The following is a 23,597-nucleotide window of genomic DNA, read 5'->3' as shown; positions in this document are numbered from 1 at the left end:
GTAGAATCTTCCAAAATAGTTCAGAGGGGCTAACAGTCGCTAACAAATGACCAACAACACCCACCGAACTTTGACGAAAGTGGCTAACTCAGGCTGATGCAGGTTTTAGAGACTCTCAATATGCTAATGAATGTGCTAACACACCGCTAACTCGTACATTTGAAAATTATGAATGCTGTGATGTCTTTAGTTTATATCATCACAAATTATGATTAACTTCAAGTTCTGACTACCTTTGAGGATATTTTGACGCTGGAACATTGTTCTCATTTTTTGCTGTATGACAGTTATGACATTACAGTATGCCACGCCATTAATGAGCCCCATTGCCGTTTATAATGTGAGATTGGAGGAAAAAGTGTCCCATTGTTGCAGAAGGTCAGGAAATCAAATGAGCGATTGTTTTGATGCTCCACCGACATCGTGTGTGACTCTAATTCAGCACTTTTTGCCACAGGGGGAAGTCCTGAGTGTGGTTTGAGTGCATAGGGAGAAAACCAGATAATTAGCCTCCTTGAGGCTCTTGACATGCAATGGCTAGAAAAAGTCAACACACCCCTGTTCCAATACTAGGTTTTGTACTATAGACATGAGATAATGAGATAATGTTAAATCATTTAAAAACTACCTCTACAATTATTTGACCATAACCAGTACACCTCAATTGGGAAAAAAAAAGTATATTTTAGAGAGAGGAAGTAAAATAATCAAGCGGAAGTGAAATAATCAACTGAGATCATAAGGTTACATAAGTGTGCACCCACTGCAAACTGGAGATGTGGCTGTGTTAATAATAAATAATAATAATGGGAGTAAGCACACACTGACCCTCAATCCAAGTGCCTCTGACACTTAACAACCCCAAATAAATTTCAGTCACATCACAATAAGAGTGCAAAAATAAATAAACAAACAAACAAACAAACCTTCCACTCTACGTATGTCTGGGCTATGTGGTAAGGTGTCAAGACTCAAGTTTTATCTTGTGAAATGTTCTAAACAGGTGACAAAAATGTGTTGCGGTGTGATTATCCTAAAAGTTAAACTGTTTGCAAATTGCCCATGGATGTTTGCGGCAAAAACAACATTGCTCATCATCAAAAGAACATCCACTTTAAAAACGGTTTCAGAAATCTGAATATTTTCTCAATACTGTTCAGTAAATGAGTCCAACTGTCTATATTTAAGTGCTATATTAACTAGCTTCACGAAAAAAACTAATTTAAAGTTGCCTACCAACGGAACCACCACTACAGTATTAACAACTTCACAGTGTTTTGACACTTCCCAGGGTCAATCACGACCTTCTCGTGCGATCGGCGTGTACATTATAAACACACTACATAGATATCACCCCGTAATTTAACTTATAAAACAGACTCCTCCTCTGTAAACTCGTCTTTAAGCAATGATGGTAAATCGGAAGCTTACCTATCGGTGAGTGTTGTCTGTGTCCCACTCATTGGGCTTCACTTGCTATTGTCCAACTTTTTCAGCCGAACAACATGTTTATAAAGCTTTTTTTGTTTAATTAAAAGAACATTTGTCTCTTCGGGCTTGTTGAAGCATCCAACCAGAGTCCGTTATATTCTTTTTGGAGAGTGTTTCCTGGGAGAAAAAAAAAATCACAACTGCCGCTCCAGTGCCTCCACAAACTTTTTCCTTTGAATATGTTCCATTTCTCCCACCATTTGTTCCGTAAAAAGACGTAAAAACAATACTGTTGGATGTACTTTCCTTACTACTTCAAGGCGCTTGTATCTCTTATTTTCCGTGGGAAAGTGTTCCGTCATGACACCGTGGTGTCATAGATGGAGGGGTGAGGGGGGGAGTTGTGTCAAACTTCGGCCGGGTTAAAAATCACGATTAATACCCCTGGCGTCCCGAGCCATCAGCGTCGTCTCTCTCTTGTTCGGCCGGCAGCAATTGTATTTTTTTCCAATCAAACTTCACATGGATGCAAAATTGAAGGAAATGCTTTCGCCTCTGCCCTCTTCCCCTCGGTCGGGAAAAAAGGCTGCGTTCAAATGTTCGTCGTAATCCTCGCAACACACTGATAAAACCACAATAAAAGATGTAAAAAATGTGTGTATTTTATGCAATGATATTGAGTAGCGGTTTAAAGACACACAAATAATCAACGCAACAACTTGGGGCCACAATAAAGTATTTTACATGTGTGTTTTTGCTCATGTACACATGTATTTGAACGGCGCACGAAGTGATTGTTTGAGTTTTAAACTCCAGTTATTTCTCGTCGACAGATGGCAGCACTTGATAAAATCGGGACGAAAACGCACCGCAAATGGGAAAAAAAATCCCACGAAGAAGAAAGATTCACCCATTTGGGCTAATATCAGCTAGCAGACAACGTAAACATTGGAACAACATTTGACTTTTAAACTAATTTTTCGGGCCCTTTTCTCGCTTCGGTTCACTCGAGGATAACATCGCTATGCAGCGGCTTGGATAAAATGTAACCGTCAACTATGGCTGTTTGGATTTGTGCATTTTTAACGCTGCCGAGGCCTTGAGTTTGTCCTGCTAACGGAAGGTAACATTTCAGACACTCAAGCAGAGGCAGGCTAAGCGAACGTAAGTCATTTGAGTATGTTTCCCCCTCCAAATATCATTTTGCACATATGAAAAATACTACCCTATCGACGCGTTGTTGTTTGTGGAACCTGAAGTGCTCCCGCTGGTTAGAAATGGTCAGAAAATGACAGAATGTACACACCCATCGTCAACACCCATTGCCCGTTATTCTGAGAGTTTATTATAGAAACAATCAGACACACGATCAGTCGTTAATTTACATGTTTGCATCGCGCCAGTTGCATTTAACGTTTGAAACACAGTTAAATTAGTGTCATCAGGGCTGGAATCAGTTCAAACCCAGGGAGGTGGTCATCCTCACAGAGATGCAAAATGTTCGACCCATTTAAAGTCGTGCCTTGAGATACAATAGACCTGACTTTGACTTGTGGATTATTGTAAGTCCATTTTTATTATTATTAATTATAATAATCAATTTTGTGCCTTCACTTGCGAGCACGAACTTGAGATGCAAGCTCTGTATGGCGGTAGCGAACTCAACTCAGTTCACTCACTGCATATATTCTTTATCCTCTGAGAGAGAGAAAAAAAAACGACTAACAATGATGGTATAGTCGTGGCTCTCCATTTGTTCATTTTGGCTGTTTATTAAACTGTTTTAAAGCACAATATTAAAGAGTTAAAGGGTTCTATTTTCTTATTAATAAAACACATTAAAACATTTTTTGTATTTTTTATTTTTTTTTGCAGGGGGATGCTGGAAGGAACCATGCACTGCAAAATGCATTTTAGGGAAGCTAATGTTGCTATTACTGTTGTCCTTTTAGCTCATGATTCAGCTGGAGAAACCGGCGCTGACTGGGACCATGCCGGTGGTCTGGCCCACCATCCTTGATCTGGGCAGGGATGAGTGCAAAAGGATACTGCGCAAACTGGGTAAGCTTTAAGTTAACACCATTCGTTTTTGTTTTGTTTAAAAAAAAAAAAAAAAAAAGGGGGTATCAAAATCGCATCATATGGTTTTAATAAACTCTAGACGAGTAGTAAAACACATCTCAGTTCTAGGTCCTTTGCTTTTTATTCTAAGGAACTTTACGATGTTGAGGTCCAGCATTATAAACGTTTTGTTTTTACACCTTCCAGAGCTGGAGGCGTACGCCGGCGTCATCAGCGCCTTGCGAGCTCAAGGAGACCTGACCAAGGACAAGAAGGATTTACTGGGAGAGCTCACTAAAATCCTTGGGTAATAAGCGAAGTGCGCATCTCGGCCGTGCGGTGCATTATGGGTAGGCCGGCTAGTAGCCTACTACCAAAACTAAAGGAGTCAAACGGGGGAAGCTCTGATTTCTTTTGACTGATTTAAACCGGTGGTTTCTCCACCAATTACATTTTAAAATTTAATTAACTTGCTCTCCTCAGCATCTCAACCGAGCGCCACCGCGCCGAAGTGCGCCGGGCCGTCAATGACGAGCGCCTTTGCACCATTGCATACCAGTGAGTGACTAACCGTGGATGAGCAATTTGGTTGCAATCATGTGCACCGGACTCACCTTTGCCATTTCCACAGCATGGCAGGTCAGAACAGCTCGTCCGAGTGGTCCATCGAGGGCCGCCGGCTGGTTCCGCTGATGCCCAGGCTGGTCCCACAGACGGCGTTCACCGCCACAGCCAACGCAGTCGCCACCGCCACCGCCACTCACAACGCCACCATGCTGTTGCCGGCTGAGACGGGGAATAAGGAAGGTGAGTTGGCGCCACTTCATGGACAAGCAAGGTACTGCATTAGTTTGTGAACGTTCACTGACGTTTGCCCGACTGCTCCAATACAGATTTCAAAAATCAAATCAACACGTTTTTGCTTTGTTGTTTGTTTGTTTTTGTTTTTATCTTGAATACTCAAAATGTTGGCTTTTATTCAAGTAAATTTATCAATCATCTTTTTTGTATTGTTTTCTATGGACATTCTTTTTGCATGTGAGGTTAAATCCTTCAATAAGGAATGGCTTGTGCAATATAAAAAGCCCCAAAAATCTCAAACATTAAATATTCAGTTACACTGCACAAAAAAATGCCACAAAATAAATAGAAGTAATATTTTTTTTAAAGGCTTAAATAAAGCCCTTTAAAGAAACCTATCATATTACATGGGCCACCACCCAAAAAGGACCCCAATAATAATAATAATGATGTTGATCATGTTGGTAATTATATAGTGAAGAAAAGCTTACCACGCTCTCAGACTTCCGCTCAACTCTTCCTCCTTTGGTTTAGCTTTGCATTTGTGATCACGCTCAAGAACTAGCAGCAGAAACACACTTAGGCGGGCTTTTACTCTGTGACATCGCCTTTCACAAGACTCTTTGGCCTTTATTTGCAGTCATGACATGTATTTGTTATTGTGTCACAACAAAGACAATTTCACTAAGGTCGAATATGGCTATGAATTTGTGCACCATTCTCAAAAGTCAAGAGTGACATTTCTATAAATGGTCATTTATGCAAAAATCCTATAAAATTGCACAAAGTGGTAAGCACGTCGGCCTCACAGTTCTGAGTTTTTTTTGTTTTTTTTAAATGTAGTTTTGAACTCATCTTACAATGTTACAATGAAAAACTCATTCACTGCCATCCCTTTTTCAGTGAATGTTTGGGGCTCGTTTCCACTGAAAAAAATGTGGCGACTAGTTGGGATGTAACAACATCTAAACATCACAATACAATATTATCACGATATGGAGGTCACGACACGATAATTATCACGATATTGTGGGGAGGTTGGCGATACAGAAACAGATCACAAAATTGTAAGAAAAATGAGCTCATACTAAAAAAAAAAACCGCACACATTATTGTGCTTTGGTACATTGCAGCAATGCATCTAAAGAACGTACAATCTCTAACTCTTTGACTGCCAAAGACGTTTCATGATGATGAGTAAAATTCCAATGAATGGAATGCGATCTTTCATTGAGTAGCCACATTGTATATGTAGTAAAGGCAAACAATATTCTTTTTGCCTTGAAAGATGAGTTAAAATGCTCAAAAACGGCTGGCACTGTGGATTTTTATGTTTTGTTTTTAAACCGCCTGGCAGTCAAAGAGCTAATAACACTTAATATTGAGGAGCTTGCTAATGCAAGCACACATAGAGTTCCTCCGCACAAGCATATTACATGACCCTTCATCAGAGCATTAACATGGATTTTAAACATATACGGGCCAAAACATGCCTTGTGAAAATTAAACTGCACTAAAAAACTAGCCACCAGAGGGTGCTAGAACTGCACAAATGAAAATCATTTTTATATCGTGACATGACGATATTGTGGCAGCTTTAATATCGCAATATCACGATATTGCACGTATCGTTACACCCCTAGCAAATAGCGAACGGCAACTGTCTCGAGTTGTACACAACAAGTGACAAGACTCTCTTCCTCCCAGTGGTGGTGTGTTATTCCTACACAAGCACGACGGGCACCTCCACGAGCTCCACAGCAACCAGCGTCTCCATGGGAACGGCCATCAAGTCACCGCGGCCGCCCAGCCCGTCGTCCAGCGTGGTGGTGCTGCCCAGCGGGAGCACCGTCTACGTCAAAAGTCAGCCAAATGACCTCACATGTAAGCGCCCCATGCCAGTCCGACACATAAAACGTACCACGGTCATATTTCTTAGGCGTGAGCTGCTCCGACGAGGACGAGAAGCCGCGCAAGCGCCGGCGTACCAACTCATCCAGCTCGTCGCCGGTGCTGCTGAAGGAGGTGGCCAAGGTGTCGCCGCCCGTGGCCAAGCACATGGCGGCGGCGGCGCCGGTGATGAGCGGCAGCCCCAAGATGAGCAACATCATGCAGAGCATCGCCAACTCGCTGCCGCCGCACCTGTCGCCCGTCAAGATCACCTTCACCAAGCCCACCATCCAGACCACCAGCACCGCCACGCAAAAGGTGACCACTACTTACCCATTCGCTGCCAAAATTATGACTACTTCAGGATAATATACCTTTTTTGTGACGTTTTTTTCCTTGGCAGGTGATCATCGTGACAACGTCACCCAGCTCCAACTTTGTGCCCAACATCCTGTCCAAGTCCCACAACAACGCCGGCGTGTCCAAGCTGGCCTCCAGCACCATCCTGACCACGCCCACCCAGAAGCAGACGGTGGTCTTCCCGCCAGCCACTACCAGCCCCTCGGCCGCCCCCGCCGTCACCGCAGTGGTCTCCTCCACGCCCTCGGCCGTCATGTCCACTGTGTCCACGTGTAAGTGGCATCGTCCAGTTTTCTTACTTTGGCAAGTGTTGTCATGACAACAGAATTCAGTACATAAAGTATCTTGATAACGAACTACATTTCTGTCAAATGTGAAATCAATGATCACGAAGTGTGTTCTTGTGTTGTGTTTCAGGCGCCGCGTCGGCAGGCGTGAAGGTGGCCTCGGCCAGGCTGCCCTCCCCAAAGACCCTGGTGGGCTCTCCCTCGCAGATCCTGAGCCAGTTCCCCAAGCAGCAGTCGCCCAAGCAGCTGCAGGCGTCGGCCATGGGGGCTTCTGGCGTCGGCCAGGCCCACACCGCAGCCGCCGCCGCGTCCTCGACCGGCCCCAAACCCACCATTCAGATTAAACAAGAATCTGGTAAGAAACTTTTTTTTTTTTTTTTTTTTTTTTTTTTTTTTTTTTTTTTTTTTTTTTTTTTTATAATTGTGTGAATACTTTCTTTCTAAGTGGAATTTAACAGACTCAGTTATCAATTTGAGCATTTACCAACTTAAAATATTCAGGACTTCCTGGAAATTGTCACATTCCCATAATTCTCACTTTAATTTACATTTTTTTTAACTGACAAATGTTAAGCAAAATTCCCAACTTGATGGAGGAGACCTATTTTTCCCCCCAAATGTGCAGCAACCTTTCACTTTCTTGTCAGCTCTCCAGAATTTCTGTTCTGTCCAACTTTTAATTTATTTTGCACTTTTATGGCTATATTCCAGTAGGGCTGTGCAATTAATTGAAATTCAATTACAATTTCAATTATTACACTCCACAATTACAAAATTGGCGTAATCGTAAACAAAAATAAAACATTATTAATACTAATTTTGAGTTGTTTGAATTTTTATATGTGCACCTTTTTTATTTTTAAAATGACTAATTTAATAAATCTCATTTGGTCCAAAAGAAACTTGCATAATTATCGTCTTTCAAAGAAATTTACTTTTTGTCTTTATATTTTTAATACGCTTAAACATTTTCTTATTTTGTACCAAAAAAAACATGATTGTGATTTCAGTTATTACCAAATTAATCGTAATTAATATTTTCTTCATAATCGAGCAGTCCTATATTCCAGCGGGATGATATTTGTCTTTTCATTTTGTCTGCAGGCGTGAAGATCATCACGCAGCAGGTCCAGCCCAGCAAAATCCTGCCCAAGCCGTCATCGGTGGCCCTGTCCAGCAGCAGCTCCTCCCCCATCATGGTGGTCAGCAGCAACGGAGCCATCATGACCACCAAGCTGGTCACTCAGCCTACGGGTTGGTCACCCGTTTTTCTGGGAACATACAGTCATGTCATTTGAGCAAAAAGTCACTTGAATTCATTCAGTGATCGAGAGCCTAAGTCTTGTGATTGACGCCCTGCAAAAGGTTTATAATTGCCTAAAAATGGTGGCAAAGCACTGCATTAAACTGCTTAACTGACTACAGTGTAGTTTTTGTCACCAAGATGATGCCAAAGAATATGTGTACTGCATATCATACACAGTAATGAAGGTGCTAAAGGTATATTTGTTCTTGCAGCCACCCAGGCCACCTATACGCGGCCCACCGTCACACCCAACCTCGGTGCCCGGATTTCGGCCTCGGCTGGCGGCGCCACCTACGTCAAGACCACGAGCGGCAGCATCATCACGGTGGTGCCCAAGTCCTTGGCCACGCTGGGCGGGAAGATCATTAGCAGCAACATCGTGTCTGGTAGGTTTTTGGGATGGAAGGAATTCCAACAAATGTCGGTTTTCATGCCCAGTCATCAAATTTTTAGTCATATTCAATAAAATTGCGCACAAACGTGCCATGTACATCTGGAGCTAGTAACATGACAATAAACATTAAAAAAAAAAAGATGCTGGGCATGTTTTTCTAGTCAACACTTGGCTTACTCTAACCAACCAATCAGAGGACAGAATTAATTAGAAATCTGGTTGGTTGAGGAAAACATGGAAGCTGAAATCTGATTGGACCAAAAATAAATAAAAAATTAACGTACGTTTATTCATACTTGGAAGCAGTTTTATGGTATATCTGGTATCATAAGAGGTTCTCCCTCCTAGCAGTAATGTTTAAAAATATAATAAATTGGTCTATACATTTTTTTTTTAAAATTAATGTACAACTTGGTGTTCCGTCCACAGGCACCACCACAAAGATCACCACCATCCCCATGTCGTCCAAACCTAACGTGATCGTGGTCCAGAAAACCAGCGGCAAAGGGGCCACCATCCAAGGGTTGCCCGGCAAGAACGTCGTCACCACGCTGCTGAACGCCGGGGTCAGTCCAACGCCGTACAGAACTTTTCAGAACTTATAAGATAAAGGGCTTTATTTTCAGAACCAGTGCAAATCTAGTGAAAGGTGTGGTCTAAATCTGCCCTGAGGTGGGCTAGAGTGGGTGTTGGTGATTTTGCAAATGCGCGCAAGCTGGCACATTAATAAAAAAAAAAAAAAAGTGACTTTGCACTATTGTGGGCATGAACCAGAGCATTGTTGATGTGCTCTGCTGGTGTGGCACCAGACAACTTAAGTGGGAACTCTCATTAAATACATAATGAGCAGCTGGTGACCTCAATTTGTCTGTAGATCTCCTCTACCTAAATTTAAACCTCAATCACTGCGTTTTGGTCAAATGAAGTGGGAGGGTTTGTTTACTGGCAATACTGCTACTGGTCGCGCCATCTCTTGCCTTGTGACATCACGGTGGAAAAAACGTCTCGGCCCGTTTTAGCGCTGACAAAATGAGGCATCATTTCAACGAGTGTTGTCTGCTGGCATCAGGGAGAGAAGAGCCTGCAGGCCGTCCCGGGAACCAAGCCGGCCATCATCACCACCGGCAGGCCCATCACCAAGATGATCGTCACGCAGCCCAAAGGCCTGAGCGCCGGCACGCAGTCCGCCGCCACCAAGATCATCCCCACCAAAATCGTCTACGGCCAGCAGGGCAAGACGCAGGTCAGATTTCCATTGCACAGCTATTTTCAGGAGTGCATGGCCTATCCTAGCTGATTGGGCAAAAGTGTGTGCGTTTTTTTTTGTTTTTTTTTGTGGTTCGTTATTTATGATAAATAAAAGAACCAATCATGTTTTTTTTCCCAAATTATTTAATTTGGAAAATGTTGAATGTGAAATTTTTATTCACAATGAAAATCTTTTAAATCAGATGAATGAATAATATTAAATGAAAAATTATTGCAAATTATTTCAGTAAAAAACAATTCATGACAATTAATGTGTATTATAATAAATTATAATTTGTTCATAACTGAAATAACTTTTTAAATTATTTAAATGAAATATGTAAAATAATTGATATAATTAAACAGTTCATGCTCATTTTTATTCATATATTTATCCATCCATCCATTTCCTGAACCGCTTATTCCTCATAAGGGTCGGATGTGTTACATATATTTACAATATAATAAAATATCATTAGTTCATCAATTCATTTGAAATGTCAAATATAAATGTGAAATTATTTTGGGATTTTTATTTTTTTTAAATTTACAATAAGTCAATGAACAAATGATTTCACGATACAATAAATGAATAATAAAATAAAACAAATTGTAGGAAAAAGTCCAGGGCACTCTTACAAAATAGTTTGCCAATCTCAATCTAATTTTTATTTTTTTCCCAAAATAAACCACTGTCATGTTGGTGTCCATCTTTTCTGCGTCTTCTCGCACAGGTGCTCATCAAGCCCAAGCCGGTTTTCCAGACGGCTGTGGTGAGCGAACAGACCCGGCAGCTGGTCAGCGAGACCCTGCAGCAGGTCACCCGCTCGGCCGAAGCCGGCCAGATCACTGCTCAAGACGGCGCGGCTAAGGACGAGTGCGGCGGCGTCATGGAAACCGGCAGCTCGGCCGGGGAAACACCGCACGGTAATAAGGAAGTTTTTCCTTCGTGCGGCTGATGCGTAGATTGGCAGAGTACTCGCACTCTGTATTAAGATGCCACTCGTGAGACATCACATGTACAGTAGTGAAGTATGAGGTGATGGTTGAATGTGCTTTGGCTGTGGGCCTCGTAGCAGACGCGCAGGCCGTGTTGCACGTGCTGTCCTCCCGAGAGCACGAGTGGGCGGAGCAGGAAGTGTCGGTGGAGGCCGCCCCGACCGTCATCTACCAGGAGGTGACCAGCGCCGAATCCCAGTCAGCGGCATCCACCATTAAAGCTCTGTTGGAGCTGCAGCAGACCTCAGGTAACGCCATTGGAAATCTCCAGGGCATAATGGCTATTTGGATGACTAAGATGTGTTATGTGAAATAATCATCTAAAATTCTGTGTGCGCGCGCATGTAGTGAAGGAGAAGGGCGAGTCCAAACCCAGGCAGCACACCCACATCGACCTGAGCCAGATGGCCGTGCCCATCCAGCTGGCGCAGGAGAAGAAAAGCAGCCCGGAGTCGTCCAGGCCGCCCGAGGCCGAAGCGGGCGCCGACACCACGGCGGCGGGTACGCCCATCCAACCATCTTGTTGGCTGGTGACGTTTCAATCGCTAACAATATGGCTGACATCCCCCCTAACAGGTAAAGTGAGCAGGGCGGGCGCGTCGACGGAGGAAAACATGGCTGCAGCCGCTAGTCCTCACAAAAGTGTCGGCCAGGTCGCCATGGCAACTAAAACGGTCGCCGCCCCGCCTGTAACTACAGTGACGCACATCAGCCTCAGGGTGAGGACAACTTTCAGTATTGTCACGGTTTAAAAAAATAAAACAAAATAAACGAAAAAGAAGGACTACACCCAAGTCAGTCTTTTAACCAATCGACACTGAATTCGGTAGATAGGTCAAGAAAAAGTCTCAAGGAGTCATGCCCCTAATTGAACTGGAAGTCAGACATTTTGAAACACTTTGAAACAGCCATTTTGGGCAAATTTATTTATGTAGATATACTCATAGGAAAGTTTAAAAAAAAAAAAAAAAAAAAAAGATTAATCTGCTGACACGATGCACAAAAAAGTCTCATGGACTCATGCCTAAAAATAAAAAAAAACAAATTGGAAGTCAGCCATTTTGAGTTTGAAACAGCAATTTTGGGTACATTTATTTATGTAGTTATGCTTATAGGAAAGTTAAAAAAAGAAATAATCTGCTGACACAATGCACAAAAAAAGTCTCCTGGACCCATGCCTAAAAACGAAAAAACGAAGAGCCATTTTGGTTTGAACCAGACATTTTGGGTGAATGGCTTAAGTTATCTCCATGGAACACTAGAAAATGTCAACTCCCGCCCCCAGTTCCACTGACTGATACAACATACAACATAACAACAGGATACACAAAAAAAGTCTCAAGGACTCATGCCTGAAATAGAACAGAAAGTTGGCCCTTTTGGATCTGGAGCAGCCATTTTGCATGACTTCCTTGGAACGTTAGAGAAATAAATAAAAATCAATCTCTGACACCAAATTGACTTATTGACACTAAATTTGGTGTGCATGTCTCTGATAAGAAGACGCATGAAAAAGTCTCAAGGATCCATGCCCTGAATTGATCAGGAAGTCAGTCAGGAATTTTGGTTTGAAGCAGCCATTTTGGTGCCGAATTCCAGGGCTCAAACACTGACAAACTCGGACTGCAGAGGCTTCTTAAAGGGCCGGGTGTATTTTGAATTTAATTTAATTGATGTGTATTTTTTTTATGTCTTCTTTTGTATTGCAGCCTTCAGATGGTAAAAGCGAGTCGGTGTTGGAGGTGAGCGAGCTGGAAGGTGACACGCTGGACCCTCAGACAGGCTTGTTTTACCGCTCCAGCAGCCAGACGGACGCCCCCAAGCAAGCTCCCCAGGCCGCTCTTCAGCCCCCAGCTACCAGCCAACCAGAGGCCACCACTCAACCACCTCCTCCTCCTCCTCAACTGCAAAGTAAACCTCAGCTCAGCCAGCCTTCTCCCGCCTCCTCCTCCTCTTCTTCCTCGTCCTCCTCTTCGTCCTCGCCGGCCAAGAAGCTCCCCAAACTGCGAGAGCAGAGTCCGGCCAAGCCTCAGAGCGGCGTCTCCACCTCGCCCATCACGCCGCAGCTTCCTAAACTGCAGCAGGCGCCCACGTCGCACCACAGGCCGCTGCACGCGCCCATGTCGCACCCACCGCCGCTGCAGGCGCACCATCCAGTCGGCACCGACAAGACTGCGCCGGGACAGGTCAGTCTTTCAATTCACACAAACACATCGCACATACAATGCGTACATAGTAGGTGAAATTACTTTATTTGACAACTTGGGAAAACAAAAACAAAATACCGCTTAATTTTCTAATTAAAAAAATATATATATTTGTTTTTCTTTGTTGTACTGAAAAATTAATTAATTAAAATGAATGAAATCCCTTTTTTTTAAGCCAAAGAAATGTTTTGTTAATGTCCAACAAAAAAGAAAACATCCATAAATGGGTTTTTTTTTTACTTTTTAAAAAATATATTTTTTTTCAGGTTTAAAAAAGTTGTAATCATAGTTTTATTTTATTTTAAAATTTAGTAAATTTTTAAATTATGAAGAAAACAAAGTCATCATTGCAATCTAAATAACCAAGTTGTAAATCCCCCACATTTTATTGCAACTGGAGTCAGCCCACTCTAAATTCTCAGTGGTTCAGTTTACAAAAAGGACCTTTGTGACTTCCCGTGGCAACCAAATTAACGCCAAGTGTCGTGTCACGTGTTGGCACGCAGCAGCCAATCATCACCCAGAGCGCCACCGTCACCAAAATCACCTTCGGCGGCGCCCACCACCAGCAGCAGCAGTCCGCGCACACTTCGCCCATCCCAAGTGGCGAGGCCGAGCTAGCGGGCGAGTCGGACTCGGGGCCGGCGGTGGACGAGGAGGCGTCCGTGTCCGACATCCTGAAGATCTCCATGATGGAGGCCCAGATCGACCCCGGTACCGAGCCCGTGCTGGTGGACTCGTCCGCCGAGCGGCCCCCTCTGGCGCAGGCCCTGGAGGCCAAGCGAGCGGCGGTGGCGGCCCAACATTTTGCCAAAGAGCGCCTGGAGGTCATCCAGGTACGTATGCGCTCCATTCCATTACCCTCAAATTTGGTATTCCACAACATTTTTGAGATTTTTTTTGTACAGTTTTCTTTCATTCAGTGCATTTATTTTGAAAACGTTTTTATTTTTCCCTTTCAATGTGAAAATTACCGTGTTTTTTTTTTTTAATTTTTTATACGCTTTATCATCACGCACCATTTTCTTTACATGTTTCTGAATTCTGTGTTTAAAAAAAGCAATCATCTCCTTTCTAAAAAGTTAATAATTTTGTTGTTTGGACAAGTAAATAAGAAAAATCTATTTTTGTTGATTTTTCCCATAAATATATATATATATATATTCAGGTATGTCACATCTTTGATTAATATCAGGATAGAGTAAACATTGTCTATCCTTTTTTTTTTTTTAAATAAAGAAAAAACATTTTATTTTTCTTTGAAAAATTGAATAATTATTCTTATTATTTCTTTTTAAATCGAAATGAACTTTATTCACCCCAAAAAAAATAATAATAATAATAATTGAATTGAAGCTTGCAGTATATAAGTTAGCCAAACGGCACGCTGTGTGTTTTTGTGTCACTCAGGTGATCCCTCAGTACTCAATTGTGCCGGACTCGAGCCAGTCCAACGTGGTGGTGGAGCCAAGCGGCTTCCTGGAGATCACCAACTACACCAGCCAGCAGCTGGACGACGACGACGGCCCCGCCGAGCACGATGTGGACAGCGGCAACGACGCCGGACCGCCGACACCTTAGGCCGGAACTGCCAGACCCCCGCCCCCGTCCTCTTGACAGGATATCGGACTTTTCTAGACACTCACTTTTTAACTCAGCGACTTTTCATAGGAGCGACAGTGGATCAAAATAGTGTTGCAAAAGAAGGAATTGATGTATTGTTTTTGTTTTTTGTAAGATAAAATACCAAGAAGTCCTCTTTTAGTGTTTCAATTTTTCCTTTTGTACCTTTTCGAAGTTGTCCACAGGATTTGTGTAATCTCCAAAATAAATGGTACAACTAGAAAATGTCACTCGTGAAGAGGACCAAAATCATTTCGCAACTTTTGATCAATGATCGAAGTGTTAAAAGCTCATCCACGTTCCATTTATTCCCATGTCAAAACATTTTTGCAGTTAGAGATAATCAAAACATGTTTCAGGGTCAAATTGTGAACCATGCTCACTAAGTAACCTTTAAATGGCACTGACACATTCATCTAAAAATAAAGAAATGTGGGTGGGAAGTGTTTTTTTTTTTTTTTATATATATATATATATATGTATGTATGAAGAAATGTCCCCCTGTTTTTTTTCTCGTATCGCCAATCTTTCAAAAAAAAAATTCTTTCATCCATTTTTTTCTGGTAGGAAATAGAGAAACTTGCATCAATAAATCTGTTTTTTTTTTCTGTTCCTTTAAATCAAACACCACCAAGGTCATTTCATTTTTTGAGGTTATATAGAACCATCTCCAATTTTTTTTTTATGGAGAAGAAAAAAAAACATTACTGGTTAAAATGTGGATGCCTTTATGCCTTATTCAAACTTTACGTTACTAAACATTTTGTTTGGTTTTCTAGGTAAGTGTAAAAACAGGTAGCTCCAATTTATTTTTTTTAATCCCAAAAATGTCACTTTTTGTATTTTTTATTATTATTAAATGTGATGTCCAGTTTCACCATCTTGTTTTTTAGATCAAATGGAGAATAAGTTTACCGTTGGGTGTTCTGCGGCAGATTGGCTCTTTCCCAAAAATGTAAACTCCCAAATCTGACGTCTTTAAATGGGTAAAACAAATAAATAAAATAAAATTGAACTTCCAAGAAAAGCCACACGATGGCGCAAGACAAACAAGTTCACAGGTGAAGAAAAAGCAGCCTCATTTGCTGTATTGATGTTAAAGCCTGTTATTCATTGCAAACATTTATTATCATTCTTCTCATTACACATTTATGATGCAAACAACACCGCCACCACCACCACCAGCCTCGCTTTTGGAACACAGTCAGCATCTGCTGCTGCTGCTGGAATGAAGAGACACACATGGGAACTGGATGCGTGTGTGTGTGCGCGCGAATGTTGCCTCCCCTCAAAAACAATAATTTTGGCATCTTCCTCTGCTGTTATAACCGTAATAAAAAGGGGGTGGGTACAGCTGAAATGGAACAAGGCATGCATAATAGTGTGAACGTGAAGGATACAACATCCATGTACCATGTTGGTGTACATTTCATACATTATTTGGAATATTTATGAGCCATTACGCTACTTTTTCATATCAAAATATGTGTAAAAAAAAAAAAAAATAGGGTGAGCAAGGCAAGGAGGGGTGTTGGTCCTTTCCATTTATTAACGCTGTCATAAAAGTAAACAAAAAATGTGATGATTGAATAAAATGCCATGTATAGAACAAATGCAAGCTTCCAAATGGATGCCGGTGTATGGGGGGGAGAAAAAAAAACAAAAAAAAGTGTCCATTTTGCGCTATAGAGAGGGACAAACAACTGTGTGTGCGTGTATGTATGTAAGTGCAGAACCCAAAGAACCAATAAAAGTCTATTGGGACCGAGTTGTCGTCGTCTTGGTGGTGGGTGGGCACGCCCGCCGCTGCTGCTGCTTCTGCTCTTTCTGTTTTTGTTGTAGTTGCGGTGAGGGTGCGACAGGTGGCGCCGCGTTCAGTCGATGTACTGGGAGAGCCAGCGGAATCCCTCGCCGTAGCCTTGGCGCTTCAGCACGCTGCACATGAACACCTCCAGGGGTCTCGTGTTCAGCTCCTTCATCGGGATGTTGCCCTGCGGTACACCACAACACGTCCCTTGAAATAGGATGTGCGCCTCGCTCGGGTCACTCGGGCGGTGGCACCCGCCCGCTCACCTTTCCTGTCGTCTGGCCGTATAGTCCGAACTTTTCCCTCAGCTGCTCCTCGCTGATGGCCTCCGGCCGGTCGATCTTGTTACCCAGGATGAGGATGGGCACGTTCCCGATGGTCTCGTCCGTCATCAAACCCTGGACACCAGCGTTCAAATGCGTCAATATCAGGTGAGGGTCAACCCCCCCCCCCCCCCCCCCCCCCCCCCCCCCCCCGGCCTTATACTAACTGCCTACAAGCTGTATATGTCTCATCTGTACGTCTACCATATAGTTTACAGTAGTCTGCTTGTGAGGTGGGAGTAACAAGATGGCCGCCCTGTGACTTCAACGGCTTGCACTGGCGTGTGTGGGTTTTCAGCTATCCAGTCATATATACAGGTCAGTGGGGTCAAACTTTTCAACATCAATGCTAGGTTTGTTAGCGCATCTAGGGAGTTTTGCATGGTTTGTTATTGTTAAGCTAAAGATGGTTGATGTTAGCGCATCTAGGGAGTTTTGCATGGTTTGTTATTGTTAAGCTAAATATGGTTGATGTTAGCGCATTTAGGGAGTTTTGCATGGGTTGTTACTTGTTAGTATTAAGTTAAAGATGGTTGATGTTAGCGCATCTAATTTTGCATGGGTTGTTAGCGTTAAGCTAAAGATGGTTGATGTTAGCGCATCTAGGGAGTTTTGCATGGTTTGTTATTGTTAAGCTAAATATGGTTGATGTTAGCGCATTTAGGGAGTTTTGCATGGGTTGTTACTTGTTAGTATTAAGTTAAAGATGGTTGATGTTAGCGCATCTAATTTTGCATGGGTTGTTAGCGTTAAGCTAAAGATGGTTGATGTTAGCGCATCTAGGGAGTTTTGCATGGGTTGTTAGCGTTAAGCTAACAAGCTTTACCACTAAATTTCAACTGTGAGTGCTTAGTTTTTGTTTTTTTTGTTTTTTTTTTAATGCTTTTGTTGTGACCGTTTCAGTTCCTGCACCTTTTGGGTGGAAACGTGTCTACTATCCCACTTGGAGGTGACTCACGTCAAGTTCGGCTTTGGATTCTGCCAATCGGAAGCCGTCGGCGCAGTCCACGAGGAAGACGATGCCGTTTATGGCGGGGAGGTAGTGTTTCCACACTCGGCGGGCTGGCGGCAGGATGCGTGCAAAAACAAGGTTATTTGGAGCCGTTTCATTCGGCCGTATCTTCGATAAACACGACATACCTTGTGCGTGGCCTCCAAGGTCAAACGTGGTGAATGTCATGCCGGCGATCGTCAGCTCCTCCGAGGCTGGACCAGGACAATGAAAACAATCAAAACGTGTCAGTGAAGGAAAACCTCAAAGGGGTATTTAAATGGTGTTATTGTCACTACTAACTGGGATGTAAAGTGGGCACGTGCTGTCCCAGTCTGTCGTCTTTGAGCATGTGCAGTAGCGTGGTTTTGCCGGCATTGTCCAGGCCGAGGAACACAAGCTTGCCCGACTTCTTGTACAGTCCTGCAAGCAAATGATGACAACATGTAGGCCCGGACAAACTAAAATAATCAAGTAAAATAACAATACAACTGTTTTTATTTACCCAAATATTAAAAAATATATTTTTTTAATATTTATATCACACTGTCAGAATCTAATATCCACCCATGCCACTAATGACGAAAGCAAGAGTGTGATAGTCAGGATGATAATAACATTTTCATTCTGTGGTGCTGACTCATGCAGCAAAAACTCATCCAGTGGGATCTGTTCCGCATTTTTACAAGGTTTTACACCAAAATCGAATGTCTCGTTCCACATCAACGGCAAACAAAAAGGGCTTTTTGTGCTCCTAAATGAAGTCGCCGTAAGTGTCGCTGCCACCTTTTATAACTAGCCTTCTGAGGATTTTTTTTTTTTTTTTTTTTGTAACATGCTGTACTGAAAACATCTTTTATGTTTGCAGTCCTGTGAGTCAGCATGTTGCGATCGGCGCCACTTTCTGACTCAACGTTACTCGTCGTGCGGTGACGGGGGACTGCCGAGCCCGACCTGCGCGACAGGGCGAACAGGATGGACCGCCGTCGCTTTGGGGAGGAGAAGAGCGGTCGCTAGGTGGCGGCCGCTTGGTCCTCAAGTCGTCGCACTCGAGGAAAGGGGCCACACTGGAATGTGGATTAGTGTCGGGGTGTCGTGTGCAGTAGTGAAAAGTAAAAGTAGCAAGCGTGTATTTGTCAATATGTTGCTGGTCCATGTTTTTGTACTCACCTAAAAACTGTAGTACACTATTGAACCCGCTATAAATCCAGTCGAATAGGAATGACATATCTGGAGCTGTTCAATCCTGTGAAAGGAAACATCAGAAAATTGGAAGGAATACATTTTTAAAAAGTTCAAATTCAGCTAGGAAACATAAGTGCTACAAATGGGGAATTTGGCCTCAATTTTTTGGGGGGGAAACAATGAAACTTGGCCTTTTCCACATTTTTTTGTTGTTAAACATGACTTAATATTATTTTTAGAGCATTTATATAAAAAATAAATAAATTAAAAAAAAATGACCTGCACCAAAGTGCTGTAGTGTACATAGATAAAAACTGAACATAAAAAACTCAAAACAATTACTAATACTAACAAACAGAAAAATCAAAGTATAATTTGAGAAAAAATGACCCCCCCCAGTTTTCTCAATTAATATCATACATGAGATTTTGCCGTTGATTTTAAATTTCACTACTGTTGTATGTCCATAGAGAAGAATGAAGCTCAAACAGTTTAAGAATTGTAGTTTACTTTATTACACAATACTTATTGATCTTTTTTCATTATTATTTATCTTGCAGTTGACAAATAAATACTGGTACTGCATATATTAAAAAAATAAAAAATAAATAAATAAAACTACCGGTAATACTAAAAGGAAACATTTTCAAGAATAAAAAAAGAAAAAAAAAATCATGAAAAAATATTTTAAAAAATTATTGAATTTAAAAACAACTATTTGGAAGAATCCTCAACTATTATAACCTGCCTCGTGCATAACTCTGTATAAAATAAGTTGGCACAATGGTGGCGACCCAGAAAGGAAAAATGTGTAAAAGACAGAAGGTCCTAAATTTGGCATTGTTTCCCAGTATTAAAAAAAAATTAAATGCAAAGCAGAAATAAACAACATACACAAAAACAAAAGCACATATTCGATCTTTGCACTAACAAGTTTGGGGTTCACCACCTTTTTTCTTTTTTTTAAATCCCATTCTCAAGCAGCTTAACTAGTAGCGACCTCTTCTCTATCAAGTGATGCAACAACACCGGGGCTAAAGTGTAAGGGAGCCAAAGGTCGCGACCACGTCAACGGCAGCTGAGCTACACGTCACAGAGCGTTTGCGCCGGCTGTCTCGTTATTCACGCTACAAGCAACAGGCGTCACGTGCGCGCAGCTCCAGTGAAGCTAACATGATTTAAAAAAAAAAAAAAAAGTTAGTAGAGGCAATTAACTGGACTGGTAAAGATGAATTTGGACGTTCATGAAAAAGTTCACGGGAACCTCTGTTTACGAAAGGGTTACAAACTGAATACAATTAACCACTAGCATCGTTTACACTTATTGTTTTTTATTTGAAGTTTTTAACTAAAGGAGGTAAAGTGCATAATGAACGTAATTACGATTTTGCGGTTACGAACCCCGAGCAGGGGAATGTTGTAACACGAGTACTCCCCTATACACAAAACAAAACAAAACAAGGACACCGTTCCTCTGTGACGAGCAGAAGAAATATTCTGGGATGGCCGGTTCATCATTTTAAGTGTCGCTTCTTCCGTTTCAGGTCGCAGGTGAGCTGCAGCCCATCACTGCTGGAAGGCTACACCTTGGCCTGACCGGGCCTGGCACGGCACAGGTTAATCTCAGGGCGTATAGAGCCAGACAACCATTCACGCTCACGTCATAGTCAGGTGAGTGTACCGCTATATATGATGCATCGTTTTTAATAATTCAATTTATCAAACTGACTTTTTTCTTTTCTTAAAATCAAGCGGCTTCAGTAATTCTGATATGAACTGCAACAGGAATTATTTTGTATACTTTGGTCTCACATCACGTTCTACTGCAATATTTGTGACTTTTGAGTGTGTATGGCTTTAAAAGAACAAGAGCGTCAGTGAATGTGAATCGTGTGATCTGTGGGCATTGTGCTTTGTTGATAAAAGATGGAAGGTGAAAATAAAAATAGCATTTGTGACTGTTATGCCTCTTTGATGCATTGTTACTACATTTGTATGACAAGGTAGGATTCAAGTGTCATGGACGTGATATATGCGCTAATTTCAAAACGGATATGTAGTTCTGAAAGAACTAATGGGTGGGCTAGAGCAAACAGAATATATTGTATTTGTAGAATTGCAGAATGTTCAAATTACTCATTCCGGGCCTGCATGGATACCTTATTCTGGCCATCTTTATCGTCATTGTTAAATTTGAAAAAATCCCAAACTTGGTACATTTTTATTCTGTTGCAGACTCTTCCACTGCACCAACTTCTTTCAACCTGCAAGTGTATGTGCGACTGCAGTAATATTAGTCTGTTTGGGAACAAAAACTATGCCTACAAAAAGTTTTATCAGTGTCAGGGAAGTGCAGTCTAGGTCTTCAGGTTACCACAGTCTTCTCGCTGTTTTATCCACTTTTTATACACATTTATGGTAACTTGTGATATTTCCAAGTATACTAACAACGCCACTCAACAGAACATAACTCTGTTCTAAACTATGAATAAGGACAGTTTTGTTTTAATACTTATTTAGCCAAGTGGGGCAATTGGAAATATATTCTTCTTTGTAATGCCGACCTGGCATTATGATGGAGATATAGCAGAAACGAGAGGACGAGTTTCTTTCGTAAGAGATGAAAAATAGTTACATTTTAATAAACTAAAGTTAATAATGATGATGATAATAATAATAATAATAATAATAATAATAATAATAAATACTGTGTTCATCTTGGGCGTCACTTGTATGACCTGCTGTTAACGAAGCGGCGAAGTTTAGCACATCTTTTGGCAGTTACAAAGTCTTTGACAACAACAACAGTATTTACCAGTGAAACTCATAACTTCTAAGAGAATATTAAAAAAAATAAAATACCGAGCTTGAAAAGGCTGCCACTTGCGTCAAAACCGTTGACTAAAGATAACTACTACAGCTACTACCATTTTATTCACATTTAATCCCCGCCACGTCACGTCACATCGAGGATGGCCTGCTTTAAAACGATCCAAGTTTGAGCATCCGAAAGCAAATAAGTGAGTGAAAGATTAAGCCGGCGGCTGTCAGAGGAACTAGCAGGAAGCTACTAGTTACGTGTCATTTTGTCCAAACGGCGACGTAGCATCGACAAGCCAGAAAACTCGTTAGCATCCAACTAACACAACACAAGAGACTCGAGAAGAACAACTGCGAAAATCGCGCGACGTTTTAAGAATACACCTGCGACTTCTCGACGAGTAATAGTCGGATCGAAAATTGCCAAGTTAGCTCAACTTGACACTTAGCTTTGTTAGCCTAGCACGGTTAGCAATCTCGATGGCGAACGTTTCACGTTCAGACGGCCGACAAAATGCGCGTGAGCCGCCAAGGAACTTACTCGTTCTTCAGACGTGGATTCGGTTGCCGAGTGCGTTGGCTCGTCTGGTCATGTGAATGTGGCTCGGGGAAAATTTCTACGAGATCCCGCTGACAGCCAGCTCGCCCTCACGCTCTTCCGATCGCTCGCCCGTCTCCCTTCTTTTTTTCGTGTTTTGTTAAGTGAGCCACGACACCGCAATGGCTTCTTCTGCTTCTTCTTCGTCTCAATGTTCATGGCTGTTTGCTAACTGTGATAATACACTACCGCCACCTATTGATTCGCCACATCGATTCAGGTTTCAAAACTCTAAACATAATTCTTCAGTCGCTCTGTTGTCAGAACACGCGTCACTTAGACGGAATTATTTTAAATTAATACATTTAAAAGCCTCCTATTATCAAATTTGTATACTTCAATAGTGCATTCTTCACATCTAATGCATTAGCGTATTAGCGTATGTACAGTTACAAACAGTTACAAACAAAATATGATTACCGTATTCATACTGCGAGATTTTGTTGAGCCTTGTAGTACCTGTAAAATTGTTAATCATGTTGGAGGAAGTGGCAGTGCTTATTCGACTACTGTGATAAATCTTTTCATTCATTCATATATTTATATACCGCTAAAAAGACACTATTATTAATTTGTATTGTAAGATTTAACTCTTTTTTTTGTAAAAGAGAGAAGAGAAACACAAACTCTAGTTCTTGTTTTAATTTACATTATTATTATTATAATACATGCATAATTATAAACATAAGAATTTTCATTTCATTGTAACATTTCACCAACATTTAATGGCCAACACAATGTCACCTTTTCTACATGTCACATTTCTGCACAGAATGACATCACCATCTTCTCACGACTGAAGTGCAAGAAGGAAGATGACGTCAGATGCCACTGATGATGACGATGAAGCTGAAAACTGATATCTTGCACTGATCTGCACCAGGTGCTTAAGGCCTGCATGGGCGAAAACATCAGGATTGACAAGCGTGCATGAGCCACGTGGGCACGTTAAAAAAAAAAAATGCATGAGCGACTACCACAAAACTCAGCAAGAACATGTAAGCCGATGTAAGAGCAGGCTAGCTAAGACCACAATCAAAGGGTTTTGTCGTGTTGAGACTGTACCTAATTTCAGTGTAATCTGGATCAGATCTGGATTAAATCAGATTTTAGTTTACAATTCCTGACCCTGCAACACAATCAAAAAATCTATTTTGGTGTTATCAATGTTGAAATGTGTCCATTAAACAAATAAGGATTGGATCTGAATTAAATTTGGTTTTGCAATTTCTAAAACTTAAAAGACAATGAAATTATGAAAACATT

The 23,597-nt window shown here is 41.7% G+C and overlaps 2 protein-coding genes across 10 annotated transcripts in view; one reads left to right on the top strand and one right to left on the bottom strand.

Annotated features, from left to right (window-relative positions):
- The window catches only part of emsy (EMSY transcriptional repressor, BRCA2 interacting), a 33,968-nt gene extending 18,918 nt beyond the window's left edge, over window positions 1-15,050 (top strand). For 5 of the 9 annotated variants that reach the window (XM_077505211.1, XM_077505218.1, XM_077505217.1 and 2 more), the window contains 19 exons: window positions 3,384-3,492; window positions 3,700-3,799; window positions 3,976-4,050; window positions 4,124-4,299; window positions 6,001-6,156; window positions 6,233-6,501; window positions 6,587-6,815; window positions 6,961-7,185; window positions 7,935-8,084; window positions 8,349-8,522; window positions 8,960-9,096; window positions 9,600-9,773; window positions 10,513-10,705; window positions 10,855-11,025; window positions 11,126-11,278; window positions 11,354-11,496; window positions 12,487-12,963; window positions 13,491-13,820; window positions 14,395-15,050. In XM_077505211.1, the coding sequence (XP_077361337.1) occupies window positions 3,384-3,492; window positions 3,700-3,799; window positions 3,976-4,050; window positions 4,124-4,299; window positions 6,001-6,156; window positions 6,233-6,501; window positions 6,587-6,815; window positions 6,961-7,185; window positions 7,935-8,084; window positions 8,349-8,522; window positions 8,960-9,096; window positions 9,600-9,773; window positions 10,513-10,705; window positions 10,855-11,025; window positions 11,126-11,278; window positions 11,354-11,496; window positions 12,487-12,963; window positions 13,491-13,820; window positions 14,395-14,565 (3,612 nt within the window). In that variant the 3' untranslated portion in view covers window positions 14,566-15,050. Of the gene's footprint in view, window positions 1-2,312; window positions 2,596-3,383; window positions 3,493-3,699; window positions 3,800-3,975; window positions 4,051-4,123; window positions 4,300-6,000; window positions 6,157-6,232; window positions 6,502-6,586; window positions 6,816-6,960; window positions 7,186-7,934; window positions 8,085-8,348; window positions 8,523-8,959; window positions 9,097-9,599; window positions 9,774-10,512; window positions 10,706-10,854; window positions 11,026-11,125; window positions 11,279-11,353; window positions 11,497-12,486; window positions 12,964-13,490; window positions 13,821-14,394 lie in introns of those variants that run through there. The other 4 variants (XM_077505219.1, XM_077505214.1, XM_077505212.1 and 1 more) reach the window with 4 other exon arrangements.
- Window positions 15,051-15,697: 647 nt separating this feature from the next.
- On the bottom strand, window positions 15,698-22,471 carry sar1b (secretion associated, Ras related GTPase 1B). Its single transcript, XM_077505224.1, has 7 exons — window positions 22,275-22,471; window positions 18,899-18,974; window positions 18,032-18,151; window positions 17,878-17,943; window positions 17,696-17,799; window positions 16,681-16,812; window positions 15,698-16,598 (listed from the first exon to the last, which is right to left on the bottom strand). Exons 2-7 carry the CDS (start codon window positions 18,954-18,956, stop codon window positions 16,482-16,484), a joined length of 597 nt encoding a protein of 198 aa, XP_077361350.1. The 5' UTR covers window positions 18,957-18,974; window positions 22,275-22,471; the 3' UTR covers window positions 15,698-16,481.
- Window positions 22,472-23,597: the final 1,126 nt, after the last annotated feature.

The sequence above is a fragment of the Festucalex cinctus genome, chromosome 18 (genome assembly GCF_051991245.1).
Source record: "Festucalex cinctus isolate MCC-2025b chromosome 18, RoL_Fcin_1.0, whole genome shotgun sequence".
Taxonomy (NCBI): Eukaryota; Metazoa; Chordata; class Actinopteri; order Syngnathiformes; family Syngnathidae; genus Festucalex; species Festucalex cinctus.
The sequence above is the reverse complement of the archived record's forward strand: the minus strand, read 5'-3'. Positions and strand labels throughout refer to the sequence as shown.